Here is a 14513-nt window from a genome sequence, read left to right as displayed (position 1 = left end):
GCTTCAGATGCACGCCCCCTCCCCCACGGGGACGAGTGGTCAGTGCATCTCAGTGGCATAAAGGAGACTACCCAGCAGCATGTGATAGTCTTTTCAGAATAAAATCACTTCATGTTTTTTAAATGATGTTTCAGGGAACAGATTTACTAGAGAGATAGGGAACTAATGAGAGTTTATTATGTGCAATGTGCAAGATATATACAATTCCAGCTGCATTATTTATTTAATGCCTACAATTATCTATGAGGTAAACATGGTTTTTTGTAAAACGAGAAACTGAGGTTTAGAAAGATAAATGGTCTATTAACCAGGGTCCCTCAGAGAGTAAATGAAAGACCAAGAATCCAATCCAGGTCTGACTCCTATGTCCTTAGCTTTCACAAATAGGCCATAAAAATTGGTTAATGAAAACTCAATACCTAAAAGGAGAATTGAATTTATAAAATTTAGAATCTGATTAGTATCTAGAAATAATCCTTTAATTCCCCTTAAATTTTCATAAACAAAAGCAATGTGCAACAAAGCTAGAATTTTTTTTTCTTTTTTTAAGGCAGGGTTTCTCTGTGTAGCCTTGGCTGTCCTGGAACTCACTCTGTAGACCAGGCTGGCCTTGAACTCACAGAGATCCGTCTGCCTCCTGAGTGCCGGGACTAACGGCCCGCACCACCACGGCCTGGCAGAATTTTAACAGTAACACAGTACAACACATTCAGCAGTTGTATTAATTACCTTGCAGCCTCATCTTCAAGTTTCTTTTTCTGTATTTGCTCTAATCTTTTTCTTTCAATTTCCTTCAATTTGTCACGTTTGATTTTATGAAGTTGTTCGAGGGCTAACTGCTGTGTATTATAGCTTTCTCTCAGTTCCTAAGGATAAAATATAAATAAATCAATACTTAAATATTTTAATCATATTTAATAATGTAGAATCTGCATTAAGAATTCTAAGACACATACATATAATTAAATTTAAAAGATTTAAAGGTTTAAAAATATTTAAATGATATAAAAATTTTACTACAATAAGTACTTCATGCACCTACTAAGACAAATACATGCTATATTCACCTATTTCCACATCAGTTCATCTATAAAGGACAAAGAATATTTAATAAACCAATTATATGAAGGGCTATTTTCAATAGAAAATGAAATTAATTAAAATATGGAAAACAATTTGCTTGTAATAACATTTTAAAAAATTCTGTAAAGTGTGTGTGTGTGTGTGTGTGTGTGTGTGTGTGTGTGTGTGTGTGTGTGTAGGCCAGAGGTTAAGGTCAAAGGTCAACCTTGAGTGTCATTCCTCAGGTACCAAACTCCTTGTGTTTTGAGACAGACTCTCTCACTGGCCTGAAACTTGCCTAGTATCTGGGCTGGCCGGCCTCAGGGACCTGTGTCCACCTTCCCAGTGGTAGGTTCACAAGCATACACAATGGACTTTTTATGTGTGGTTTTGGCAGGTCTCGGTGTTTCTTGTATTTCCATTGAGAAGCAATCATTCACTCTTGGTCTAAATGATCACTGCACTGCATTTCCCTGCTCAGAATGACTGACTACTCAAAGGACATGAATATGATCCAAACCGGGTCAGAATCTTTTCTGGGGATACAGACACCTTGACGAGGTGTTATAAAGAGAAACTCTCTGGCTCATTAGACTTAGATGAACTCAATCTGGCTCCTTTACTACCAGGTGAGACCAGGAGCGACATAAGACAGAAGGTAAAGATTAGAGGCAGCGGTAGGTAGGGCAGGGACTAGGGAGCTGACCTCCACCTGCACTGCTCAGCACTGTAGGACCGCCTTCCAGCAGCTCTGCTGCCCACCCATGCAACCTGGGTCGCTCAATAGCTACCATCTTGAGTTGGCTTTCTTTCTCTTGGAGTCTACAGTAAACAAGAGTGTGTGGGGGGGAAGGCTGAAGGAAGGAGAAAACTAACACTAACCAACCAAACAACAAAACAAAACAGAGGAAGAGAAGGAAAAAACCTAAAATAATCACAAGAAATGTAAGGGCAAAGGAAGGAGCTAGACAATACTTGAATACATTTTTGTTTTCAGTGTATGGTGTCCCCTCACCCTCCTAGTTAGCAGAGCAGCTACCTCTGTGAAGGGCTGGGGGAGACGAGCCAACCTATATATTTTCAGAAACAAGCTATGCCAGAGGTAAACTGACTGTACCGGAGGTCTGGCCTAAGGGTGGTGACTGAGATTGTTAGCAACAATACAAATGCTGTGTTCAGGTTAAGTCTCTTTCATGGTTTTATTTCTTATTTTTGCCTCTAAGTTCTACTGAAGGGCAAAGACCACATGACTACAAGAAGAAGCAGGGTGATTTAGGTTAAGCATGCCTCTAAGAGAAGTTCATCAGAGTTTGAGTAATGTTCTCTCAATAATGACTCGAATTATCTCAGGAAAGTTTCACCATTTCCTGATGTGTCTCACAGAACTGCTAGGAGGGTAAAATGAGTTAATCCAGGCAAAGTGCTTAGAATATTGCAGGCTACATAGTTAGATTCTCAATAAATATCAGCTATTGGTGGTAGGAGCCAGGACTAAGGAGAATACTACATTTTGAGGGAGTGTGAAGAGCAATCAAATTCATGTCTGATTTTAGCCTGTGTAACATTAGCCCTCCAATTTATCCTTTAAGATTGAGCTGTAGTACTTTCCAAGGAGGTTTTATGTCAAGCCTAGAGTCCTTGAAATGGGCCTTCTTCCAATGGCTGACTCAGGACAAAAAGTCTATTAACTGGGACCTTTCCCAGCAAAAGCTGAGTAATTCTTGTAGTTTCAAGTTCTGTCAAGAACTAGAAGTTGAATATGATATAAAAACTACTCATTTACAAGTACAGGAACACTGTCAGAGAGCCAGAGATGTCAGGAGCCTGGAGGGAGGAAGCCTGAGAGGTAAAGGACACACAGCGCTCTCTCCTTCCGGGCACTCACCCACCTGAGAAGCTGAGAGAAAGCAGGCTATGGAGTGAAGCAGAGCAGCTACCTCTGTGAAGGACCGGGGGAGACGAGCTGGAATTCCTTCTGAAGAGGACCCATTTTGAATGCCTATCATGGGCACCTCAGGATTAGGGAGTAAGGAAGGGGCTCACGGTTCTGGAGAGCCATCACGGTACGGAGCATGAAGTAGGCAAGCTTGTGCAGTAGCTGAGAACATACATCTGACCCACAAGTGTGGGGCAGAGAGAGAGCTAACTGGGAATGATCTAGGCTTTTGGAACCTCAAAGCCCACCCCCCAGTGACACACCTCCTCCAATATGGCCACACCTCCTAATCCTTCCCAAACAGTTCTACCAACTGATGACCAAGTATTCAAATCTATGAGCCTATGGGGGCCATCCTCATCCAAACCACTACAGAAGCACACCAGTCTCACCTTGAACCAGCTCAGTCAGTAACTGACTTAAGGTGATCTATCCCATTTGTTTGCTAGAAGCAAAAGAAAATTGCCTCTGGAAAGAAGATGATTTCATTTACCAAATTACAAGTGAATATCCAAATTATTTCTGTGATTTTTTTCATATAAAAAGCTTGGATAGAATTCAACAACAACAACAAAAATTCTGAAGAATACCAGAAGTCAGTGCCATGCTTCAAGAAATAAGGAAAAAGGCCGGAGAGATAGCTCAGCAGTTAAGGCTGCTCTTCCAGAAGACTTGGGTTTGATTCCCAACACCAACAATGTAGCTCACAACCATCTGTAATTCCAATCTCAGAGGATCTGACACCTTCTTCTGGCCTTTGCAGGCACTGGGCATGCACATGGTATTCAGACATACATGCCGGCAATTAATATAAATCAAGTCTGCAAATCGTAACCTCCAGGATACCTACTACCAGAAAAGTAAAAGACAGCACAGCTAGGTTAGAGAGAAGGAAGGAAGAAGGCAGGAAGTTCCTATCCCTCCCTGAGGCGACTACAGATGTTACAGGTTGCTCGGGAGGGGGATGTAGCCACTGGTAAACTGCCACAGCTTAAGTAAATAACTCCCCACCCATGTTCAGGCAGAATCCTAACTAAATGAAGTAAATTTTCAAAAAGATGAAGGAGGAGGACTTTTTAGGAAGGAGAGGGTGTTAAGTGAGAGAGACTGTGCTCAAAGTATATTAAATATGTGAATGAAGCTGTGAAGGAAGAAGGGGGGAGGGGGAGAGGGAAGGGGGAGGGAGAGAAGGGAGGAAATAAAAGTATATGTACTAAAAAAGGGCAATGTGAGAAAGAGAAACACAAAATAGTGAGGCAAAATAATAGAAGAAAAAAATGACATTTCCCAGTCCAAATCTGTCAATAAGTATATTAAACAGACTGACCACTCCATTCAAATATAAACTGTACCAAGTGAGCTACCTCCCCAGTTCCCCCACTCCACTTTCTTTTTTTCCGAGACAGGCTCTTACCATGTAGAGACTGTATTCAAACTGGACTCAAAGGCACCTGTGGGCCAGGGTGGCCTAGATCCTGCCTTAGCCTCCCAGTGCTGGGATTGTAGGCAAAAGAACTAGTCCTAAAGCAAGACTCTAGCCTCCCTAGAGGAACCCAGCATGATAAATGGACCCACCACATAAACTACAATGGTTTTCAATCCACTCACACTAGAACAGCCTCCAGTCTGTAAGAACAAAAGGCAACACAATCAAAGTGACCAATGCATGATCCACATGGGGAGTCTAATCACTCCAGTCTCTATACCTGAGACAAGGAGGTCAGCACATCAAACCACTCTGCCTTCCCTGGAGGGCAATAGCTGGTAATCTGAGAGCCAGCACATTTCTAAGGCTTTAAAATTATTTTTAGTAGACTTCACAAGTCCATGAACATGGCTAGGGACAAAATTAATTTTTATTTTTACTAGCTTCTATCTGAAATCCAACATTTCCATCAATGTCAGATGCAAGCAATAAACCACCACATTATTACTCACATTTATGACATTTTCACCAACAGAAACTGAAGATATTCTTATAATTATAGGTTACTTGCTATTCTGACTTAAAAATGGTATTATCTGTCACTAGGTCTTATTTAATTCATAAACATAGAATCATATATTCTTGAACTTATATTTGGTAACATTTAAAACATACATATGTATGTTTATATTTAGCAGTGCTGGGGATCCTAGGCTAAACACATGCTAGGCAGGTGCTCTGGCACTGAGTTACACCCTCAGACACTCATTTAAAATACTGTGAGATGGATCTAGAAAGGAGTCCACAGCATAAACATATTTAAGACACTTTGCTTCAGAAACCAAAGTTCCTTCCCCATGCCCTGCAGCGGTTCTTCAGGTCCACACTTCCTGTTATTGTACCCCGCCTTGAAGAGACATGTTCCAAAGGTATACCTGACACACAGATCACCCCTTGCCACCTGGAGGGTGCGACTAACAACTCTGGTGTTGGCGGATTCTATTTTCCTCTATGGAAAAGCACCTCCTCACTTACTCTTCCCAGTCAATAGCAGTAGCTTTCATCACAGCAGGGATTTTAGAGATTCTGGGCAACTCTTCCCTAATCCGAACAACCAAAGTCTCTGTACAGCACAGGAGGGCTCACCCTGTGTCTGTCTGTGTGTGCATACTACTTCACTGCCAGCTACTGGTCACCTGGTCACTGGTTCTCATTTATTCCTGTCTGGCCTCTGCACTGATGTCCAATAGAAACCGAACTCTGAGATCAGACCTTTTAAATGCTTCTTTTTTTTTTTTTTTTTGGTTTTTTGAGACAGGGTTTCTCTGTGTAGCTTTGCGCCTTTCCTGGAGCTCACTTGGTAGCCCAGGCTGGCCTTGAACTCACAGAGATCCGCCTGGCTCTGCCTCCCGAGTGCTGGGATTAAAGGCGTGCGCCACCACCGCCCGGCTAAATGCTTCTTAATGGACCATTCCTGCTAGTACACCTTGGGCTCCACTATGAACTGTTACTGGCCAAATACCCTATTCTTCACACATGCTCTCAAGGCTCTGAGCTGTTCTTAAACCTGGTACAGGCACCTCAAGGGGTCCTCAGCTTCTCCGAGACCCCTACTCTCTTGGCTTTCTCATTCTCTCTCTTAATCAGCCCCTCTTCCTCTAGGATCCATTCATATCCAGTTCCTATTTCAGAGCTCATCTTTATCATAATTCTTGTGTTAAGATCTGCAACTCCCCATCCCTTCCACCTTGGCCAATGTCTCCTAAGATCTCAAGCCTGTAAGAAGCAGCCATGAACCTGTTTCACCTGCTACCTCTTGTATCTAAGCAGCTGTGCGTTAGGGGAGGAGAGTCATATAATTAGGCCTGGAGTCTTCAATTTAAACTCATTACCTGGAATGAAAGAGGCATTTAACATTGCTCAACACATTGTTTTTTTCCCTCAAGCTCGTGCTCACCTGCCCCCACCAACCAAGGCATCTAGTTTAGGGAATTTCCTAATCCCCCTGTCCATCCTCTTTCCTAAAAACCTCACCTAGAACCCATCAGACTAGAACTCCTTAGCTTCCCATCTCAAAATCGGTAAAACTTCTTGCATCTGTCCTTTTTTTTTTTTTAACCCGAGTGGTTATCCCATTCTCTCACCTACCCAGGGAGAGTCTTTGTAGTGACTCAACAGATCCCAAGTCTTGAAGCCTCTAACTTCCTGCTTTCTACAACCAATGTAACTGCATTGATCTTTTTTCTTCTTCTTTTTGGTTTATCAAGACAGGGTTTCTCTGTGTAACATTCCTGGCTGGCCTGGAACTTGCTCAGTAGACTACGTTGGAACTGCACTGATCTTTTCCCATATGTTACTGGAACAATTCTTTCTTCAACAATTACATTTATTTACTTATTTATTTGATTTGTGTGTATGCAAACATATACAGATGCCATGGTGTATATGTGGACGTCCGAGAATGTACTGTTGGAACCAGTTCCTTCCTCCACCACACAGGTCCTAGGGGTTGAATTTAGGTCATCAGGCTTGGTAGCAAGTGCCTTCTCCTACTGATCTACCCCTCCAGCCTGTGCAAGGTTTTTGTTTTGTTTTGGTTTGGTTTTTCAAGACAAGGTTTCTCTGTGTAGTTTTGGTGCCTGTCCTGGATCTACCTCTGTAGACCAGGCTGGCCTCGAACTCACAGAGATCTGTTTGCCTCTGCCTCCCAAGTGCTGGAATTAAAGGCGTGTGTCACTGCCTCCCGGCTCTTCTTTTTAAAAGAAATCCTTTAATCTATGCTCTGGATTTTTTCTTTTTTCTTCTTTTCTTGGGGGGTGTGAATGTGTGTGTGTTCATGTGTATGCTGTGTGTGCCAGAGTTCAACACCATATGCCCTCCTCACTTGCTTTCTGCCTTACTTTTGATAATATTTTTATTTATACACACAATGTATTGTGAGTATTCATCCCACTCCCCCAACTCTTCCCAACTCCTCCCCCACCTCCCTACCCACTGAGCTTCATATTCTCTTTCTCTTTTAAAAACGAAGAAAACAAACAAAACTGTGGAGTCCGGTTTGTGTTGGCTGACTACTCCTGGGGCATGGGCCTGCCTGGTCTCTGGAGTATGGCTGAGACAGCCGTCACCTTGTTTTTTGAGACAGGGTCTCTCCCCGCCTAGTCTCCCTAGCACTGGGATTACAGGTGGGTGTGCCACATGTGGCTTTTTTACACAGACCCTTTCCATGGCAAACACGTAACCCATTTCCTTAGCCCCTGGATCCTTTACTTAATCTACTTCTTCAGAGACTGGGTTCTACCAATTATCATAGTCATCTCTACTCAGCCTCATCTCCCCCCCTCACATCCTCTCTTTGTTGTCTCCTCCAGCCTCATGCTTTCTTACTCTCTCCAGAGTTGCTCATACGCATTTAACAGTCTTCATCCCATCCACTGCTGATCCACAGCCTCCAGCTTCTGCTTACTACTCAGCTGAAACGGTGCTTTCTGTGCGGTTCAGAGGGAGTCAATGGAAGTCCTCCGCACTGTGCTGTGATCCCTCTGGATCATCTTACAGTGACGACTACAAAGGCTTCTTTTCTTGCTTTCTGTAGCTACGCTCAAGTTTCCTATCCACTGACTTACAGACTTCACTGCCCTGTAGTGTCCTCTGATGAAAGTGTCAATGAGCAGTGAAAAACCAGAAGGCAGGAAGCAGAGGAAAGAAAGTAAAGCAAGACAGGATCATCAGCCGGCCTGTGGAGCTCCAGTGCTAAGGGAAGGTCAGACAGTAGTCTATGGATGAGTTCGGTCCACCAATCTGCACTGATCTTCATTTCACAACGGAGAAACCCACACTTCAGTTTCACATGAGCTGCAGCAAAGTTCTGAGACCAGATCCCTGGTCAGTCATGTTCTAACCCTACAGATGAGTCAGCCCCTGGGACCCGCCCGCTACTGCGGCTTCTGCACTCTGCCCTGCCTTTTCCAAAGGAGAGCTGAGGTGCAATTACTGTGGGACGTATACGAAGCAGTCTAGTGCCACACATTTTAGCACTGAGGAGGAAGTGTAGCAAGAATCCACAAGGGTAGGCAAGTGGTTAATATAAAGCACCTCTCTTTAAACTACATTAAAGGAGGACTTCGTTGACTGTTTTGAATAGTCTTGTGAATTGGAAACGGCAAAGCACATGATTTACACGTATTTATTTTGACCTCGGGTGTGTGTTAGAATACAAGGCCTGGTAAGTAATGATGCCCTTGTATTACTGGTTCTTTCCCTTTTCCCTTAGGTAGAATTAGGATGCAGAACGGTGCACACAGGGCAAGACCCTGCCCTAGACTGCAGGAAGGAGAAACTCAAGCAATGGCTTTCAGGGATATGGGTGATTTCCTCTCACATCCCCTTAGCTTCCCCTTGAATCACCCCACTAGTTAACCCAGTCCACAGAGATAACGTAAGGGAACCAGTTGGATTCCTCATGAAGGGGGACGCTGTGGGCAGCCTTCCTGATTTCTGGCATTAAACTCAAACAGGCAGTTAGACAGCAGAAGGCTATCAGAGCAAACAGAAAGGAAAAAAAAGGTTTATTGTATGTTATTCCAAACAAAGATAATCAGATAAAGGCAAAGAATAGTCCAGTGTAAAAAAGAAAACAGTAAAGTAACCAAATAATAAAAAATAAAAAGGAAGCTAGATATTAGAAAATAACCTTAAGTAAGAGGAAGAGGTTGTTGAGACAGCTTAGCAGAGACAAAAGGCACTGAAGAACAGAGTCATCCATATTCCCACACTGTAAGATAAGGCAGATAAAAGGCCAGTTAAACTATGTACAGATTTTAAAAAGTAATTTCAGGAAGATAACTTGACTGGCGTGTTTGACATCAGTGACAAACGACCATGTTTTAATTGTTCTAAAGAAGGTATCTTTGTGTAAAGTACATTATCAGCATTATTCACCTCAATTTTCTGTCCTTAACTGAAGCCACCATGATGTCTTTTCTTTATCATGCTGTTTATTCCATAGTTGTTGCTAATGTTACTCTAAATAAGTCAACAAGATAAAAACCATATGAAGAAATAGCTTTCTTAAAGAATTACTATACAACACTGTATGCTTTCATAACTTTATGCACTGTTAGCAAAAGATGAACTGAGACTACTCCCAAATTTGAGTGAAATACCATTAGTCTGGATTTTAGCATTCCATTCACAGCTTCAGAATCCAACTAACATTATATTACCTCCATTCATATGGCTTCAGTATTCAATTACCATTGCCCCAAAAGAAAAACACACAGTCTGCTTCGGCACCTGCTCTGCCACAGGGGCAAACAATAACCAATGCATCAAGAACTACATGAAGTTTATAGTATCACACTGTCCTTTAGATTTCCCTATGCACTTTATTGCTTCACAAAAGTTAATTATAGCAGAACAAAGTGACAAACAAGAAAAAGAATTAAGTGTGTTAACAGATCGACCACCAGAGTAATTTTGAAATGTCCATGCTCATCCCCCCCTCCATGCTTTGAGACAGGTATCATGTAGCCCAGGCTAGTCTTAAACTCTCTAGGTTACTGAGGAATGGCCTTGAATTCTAATCCGTTTGTGTCAGCCTCCCAACTTCTGGGATTTACAGGATTTACAGGTGTGCACCATTATGCCCGCCTGTTTTCTACTTCAGAATGCTGCCGACTTTAGTTCTGAAGGGCTGACTAAGGCAGCTGCTTTTGAAATGCATGTTTGCCAATAAAAAGCACAGTCATTAAAACCCAGAAACTCTGGAAAAAATATTTAATCTTATGATACAATATTTACTAAATTTTAGAGAACATTAAAAACAATATGATTCTAGTAGATGACGTGATATAATCAATTATGAAAATGTAACACATTACAAGAAGCAGTTACAAAGTCATGAAGATAATAGAAGAGAAATACCTTCAGTTGATTGTTAAATGAATCCATTTCTGAGAGCTTAGATGCAGTTTCTTTTTCAAGAGCATCTAATTGTTCTTTAAGTCTTTGGCATAATTCTTCCTTTTCTAATGATTTTTTATGAAGTAAACTCATCCCTGAATCTGAAGTACAAAAGTATCAAGTCAGTTTACATTTGGGAGACGCTCCTGTCATTTCCTGTCTGCTCAAAATGATGTAACTAGAGAAATACAAAGGGCATATAATAATACATAGGTGAGTAGAAGAGACAATACCTTTTATTCCCAAACAATATCTTGTAAAGGTCCTCGAAGGAAATGGATATAAATATTGGTTCTCTACTGAAAAGGATCAGGACTCAAAAAACTCTACATTAGAAAAGGTGGTTGACCAAACACAATAGGCATAATACCACATACCTTATTAAATGAGGTAAATATAAAACCATAGCACAAAGTGGGACTCAGGGAATACTCAGCTAACAAAATACACTGCTAAAGTAGCTTCATACTTACTTATAACGGTCTCAAGAACAGAGGACTACTCACAGCCAGGACCCAATAAGCATTACTAACAGGACTATTTAATAACACATTTTAAAAGGTAAAAAGAGAGAGTTTCACTGTACATGATTAAAAAAAATTTACACAAGAATAGAGGAACTAGTATAAATATATGGTATAACTATAGTGTTTTCCATTAAAATGAAATAGTAACATTACTATCTAAATACATACTCCGAAATTTTGTATTGTTAAGGTATAGAAATCAAGTATAGAATTTAAATAAAATTAAACATGCAGAGTAAAAAGTTAAGTCCTCCTTCATCTAAAACCCTAACTTCTCCTTTTAAGCATTTGTACTTAGATATGTGAGTATTCACCAAACTTCTCCTTAACAGGCTCACATTATCTTCAGCATTCTATAACACATATTTGTTTATATTTTTGGTTTTTTAAATTTTGGCGATAGTGGAGCTTGAACTAGGGCCTCATGCACACATGCTAAGTGAGCACTTTACCACTGAGCCACACACCTGATCTTCAGTTATTGTAAATTTAACAATATATCTTATCAATTAGGACATGCAGATCGTGTTCCATTTCCATAGTAGTCTACATTATGGCTATTGTTTTAATATAACTAATCTTTTTATGGTAAAATTCATTTTTATGGTAAGTACCATTCTACTGTTTCTCTTAGTTCAACGTTTTTAGATTTCACACGTGAGATCACACATATTGTATTTCCGTGGCTGACTTATTTTACTGAGTCTACAGTCTCCAGATTATCCATGATGTCACAAACGACACTGCTTCCCTCTTTTTTTTTTAGGTGGAATATTCCATTTTCTGTGTATGCATGTGCACACACACATTCTTCTCTATCTGCTTTCCTGCTGGTGAGTATGTTTACACCCTTGGCTATTGTAAGGCACTACAGTGAACAGGGGAGTGCACACACATATGATGGACATCTGCTTCCACACTTGTGCAGGTGCACAGTGAACAGGGGAGTGCACACACATGATGGACATCTGCTTCCACACTTGTGCAGGCGCACAGTGAACAGGGAGTGCACACATACCTTTGAGACAGTGATTTACTTCTTTCCGATCCACACTCAGATGTGGGTCATACGGTAGTTTAATTTTTAATAATTCAAGGATCTGTCTTACTGTTTTCTATCATATCTGCTGATTTACATCCCCACCAATGGGATGCCAGATTTTCCTCTCTCACCAACTCATATTTCGTATCCTTCTGATAACATATATCCTAACAGGTCTGCGGGGCTAATTCAATGATCAGCAATGGTGACCACCCCTCAAATATCTAGTAGTCATTTTTATCTCTTTTTTGGGGAAATGCTTATTCAAGTCTTCTGCCCATTTTTATGTTGGACCATATGGAGTTTTTCTGTTAGTTTTGGGGATTTTTCTGTATTGGGTTGTATGAATTCCTTATACATTTTAGATATCAAACCCCTATCAGATATATAGTTTTGGGGATTTTTCTGTATTGGGTTGTATGAATTCCTTATATATTTTAGATATCAAACCCCTATCAGATATATAATTCACAGATATTTTCTCTCTCTGTGGACTGCTTTGCATCTTGGGTATCTCCTTGGCTGTGCAGAATTCTTTTAGTGGGATGTAGAATGACTTGTTTCAGATTTCTTGAGCTTTTGATAATATATATAAAAAAGACTATTTCTATGACAATTTCCTATTTCTATTTTTCTGTTTGTGGTGATTTTTGTTAAACTGTCAATGGGGCCGAAGAGCTGGCTCAGTAGTTAAGAGTACTGGCTGCTCTTCCAGACCTCTGGAGTTTGATTCCCAGGACCCACACAGCGGCTCACTGCTGTAACTTCAATTTTAGTGGAGCCAATGCCCTTTTCTGGCCACTCAGGCACTGCACACATGTAGTGCCCAGACACACATGAAGACAAATAAATAAATAACTTTCAAAAGTCCTGCTCAAACAGACCAGACGCTGTGAAGGTGGAGGTGAGATGAAGAGGCAGGGGTGGATCTGAGAGGAGTGGGGGCAGGAGTAGGGGGCAAAGTGATCAAAGTACACTGTGTGAAATCCTGAAAGAATTAATAAAATAGTATATTAAACATGGTTGCAAATCTTCTTTATATCAACGTACTTTTGTCTGTCCTCTTTCAGGAGCTTTATAGCTTGTATTTTTTTTTAAAGATTTATTTATTTATTATGTATACAGGAGAGGGTGCCAGATCTCATTACAGATGGTTGTGAGCCACCATGTGGTTGCTGGGAATTGAACTCAGGACCTCTGGAAGAACAGTCAGTGCTCTTAACCTCTGAGCCATCTCTCCAGCCCCTATAGCTTGTATTTTATATTTAGGTTTTACTCTTCTATCTTTGTTGTTGTTTTGAGACAGGGTCTCATTTTTCAGCCCAGGCTGACATGGAATTAATTAGCTGTGCAGCCCAGGCTGGACTTAAATTCATGACAATCTGCTTGCCCCAGTCTACAAAGCTCTGGGATAGGCATGAGCTCCTACGCCCAAGCTTAGGTCTGTAATGCATTTTCAGTTGATTTTCATGTAGGGAAATCAAGGGTCAATTTCACCCTTTTGCATGCGGTTATCCATTCTCCCTATACTATTTCTATATGAGATCATGCTTTACCATTATGCTTTACCACTGATTACTTGGTATCTTTGTCCAAATTGTGAGCGAAAAGCAACCTTTCCTTTCTTTAGTTATTTCTTGTCAGGTATCTGGTCACAGCTATGAGATAAGTAGCTAATACAATTTACGATAATATTTTTCACATTATTTTGAAAAATTTAACTTACAGGCAAAATATCATTTTAATGGAATAATGCCATTTAAAAATAATACATTAAAACAATTATTCAGAAAGGAAACAAACTTCAGAGACTTACCAGGTGTGTTAGTGAGCTGCATGTTTTTAATTCTCTCATTTAGTAGTTGCTTCTCAGGTACCAGATAGATAAGCTTGTTTTGATATTCCTTTAAAAAAGAAAATTAGAATCTGATTAAAACAATATAATGTCTAAGAACTTTCTGAAAAGTTTAAAACATGATTTAATCACTTTTAAGACTCAACAGAAATACTACATGGCTGTAGTGTAGAATTACATAGGATATAAAGAGAAAATATTGAATCAAATACTGATGAATGGGCAGCTGAAATTTAAAGGTAATAAAGAACGCCTTCATCAACGGAGAGTATCTAGAGACCTCAACTTTTCTGCACTGTAATGGATGACAGTTGGCAAAGAATGAGAGGGGCCTCCATGTCTAGACAACACATGTAAACAGGCCACGACACTCCATAATGCATAAGTACATATCACAGAGGGACTGAGATCTTAGGGAGAAACAGGAAGCAGTTTTAAACCATGGAAGAAATGGCTCTGCTGTGACAGGGGAGACCAATTACCCATCCTTGCAGTTAAGAAGTTATGTGAGAAGACTCTCCAGGTAGAGAATACTTTTAGTGTCCCTATTTTCAAATACCAACAATTGAACCAGACTCCACTTCACAAGCAAAGAAGTACCAGGTCTCTGAGAGAAACATTTAATATTTTCTCACCACAGTTCTGAAAAGAGTAACTTCAACTCAGAATTTCCTGAACCTAATAGTAACAACTTCATTGTA

At 40.6% G+C, this 14513-nt stretch overlaps 1 protein-coding gene across 6 annotated transcripts in view; it reads right to left on the bottom strand.

Annotated features, from left to right (window-relative positions):
• The window catches only part of Itsn2 (intersectin 2), a 123340-nt gene that overhangs the window by 61859 nt on the left and 46968 nt on the right, over positions 1-14513 (bottom strand). For 5 of the 6 annotated variants that reach the window (XM_028875400.2, XM_028875381.2, XM_028875391.2 and 2 more), the window contains 4 exons: positions 13774-13861; positions 10350-10489; positions 9118-9198; positions 730-866 (listed from right to left, as the gene is read on the bottom strand). In XM_028875400.2, coding sequence (XP_028731233.1) covers positions 730-866; positions 9118-9198; positions 10350-10489; positions 13774-13861 — 446 coding nt within the window. The remainder of the gene's footprint in view (positions 1-729; positions 867-9117; positions 9199-10349; positions 10490-13773; positions 13862-14513) is intronic. The other variant, XM_028875409.2, reaches the window with a different exon arrangement.

This window comes from Peromyscus leucopus, chromosome 22 (assembly GCF_004664715.2).
Source record: "Peromyscus leucopus breed LL Stock chromosome 22, UCI_PerLeu_2.1, whole genome shotgun sequence".
Taxonomy (NCBI): domain Eukaryota; kingdom Metazoa; phylum Chordata; class Mammalia; order Rodentia; family Cricetidae; genus Peromyscus; species Peromyscus leucopus.
Note: the sequence above shows the minus strand (reverse complement) of the source record. Positions and strands in the feature narration are given on the sequence as shown.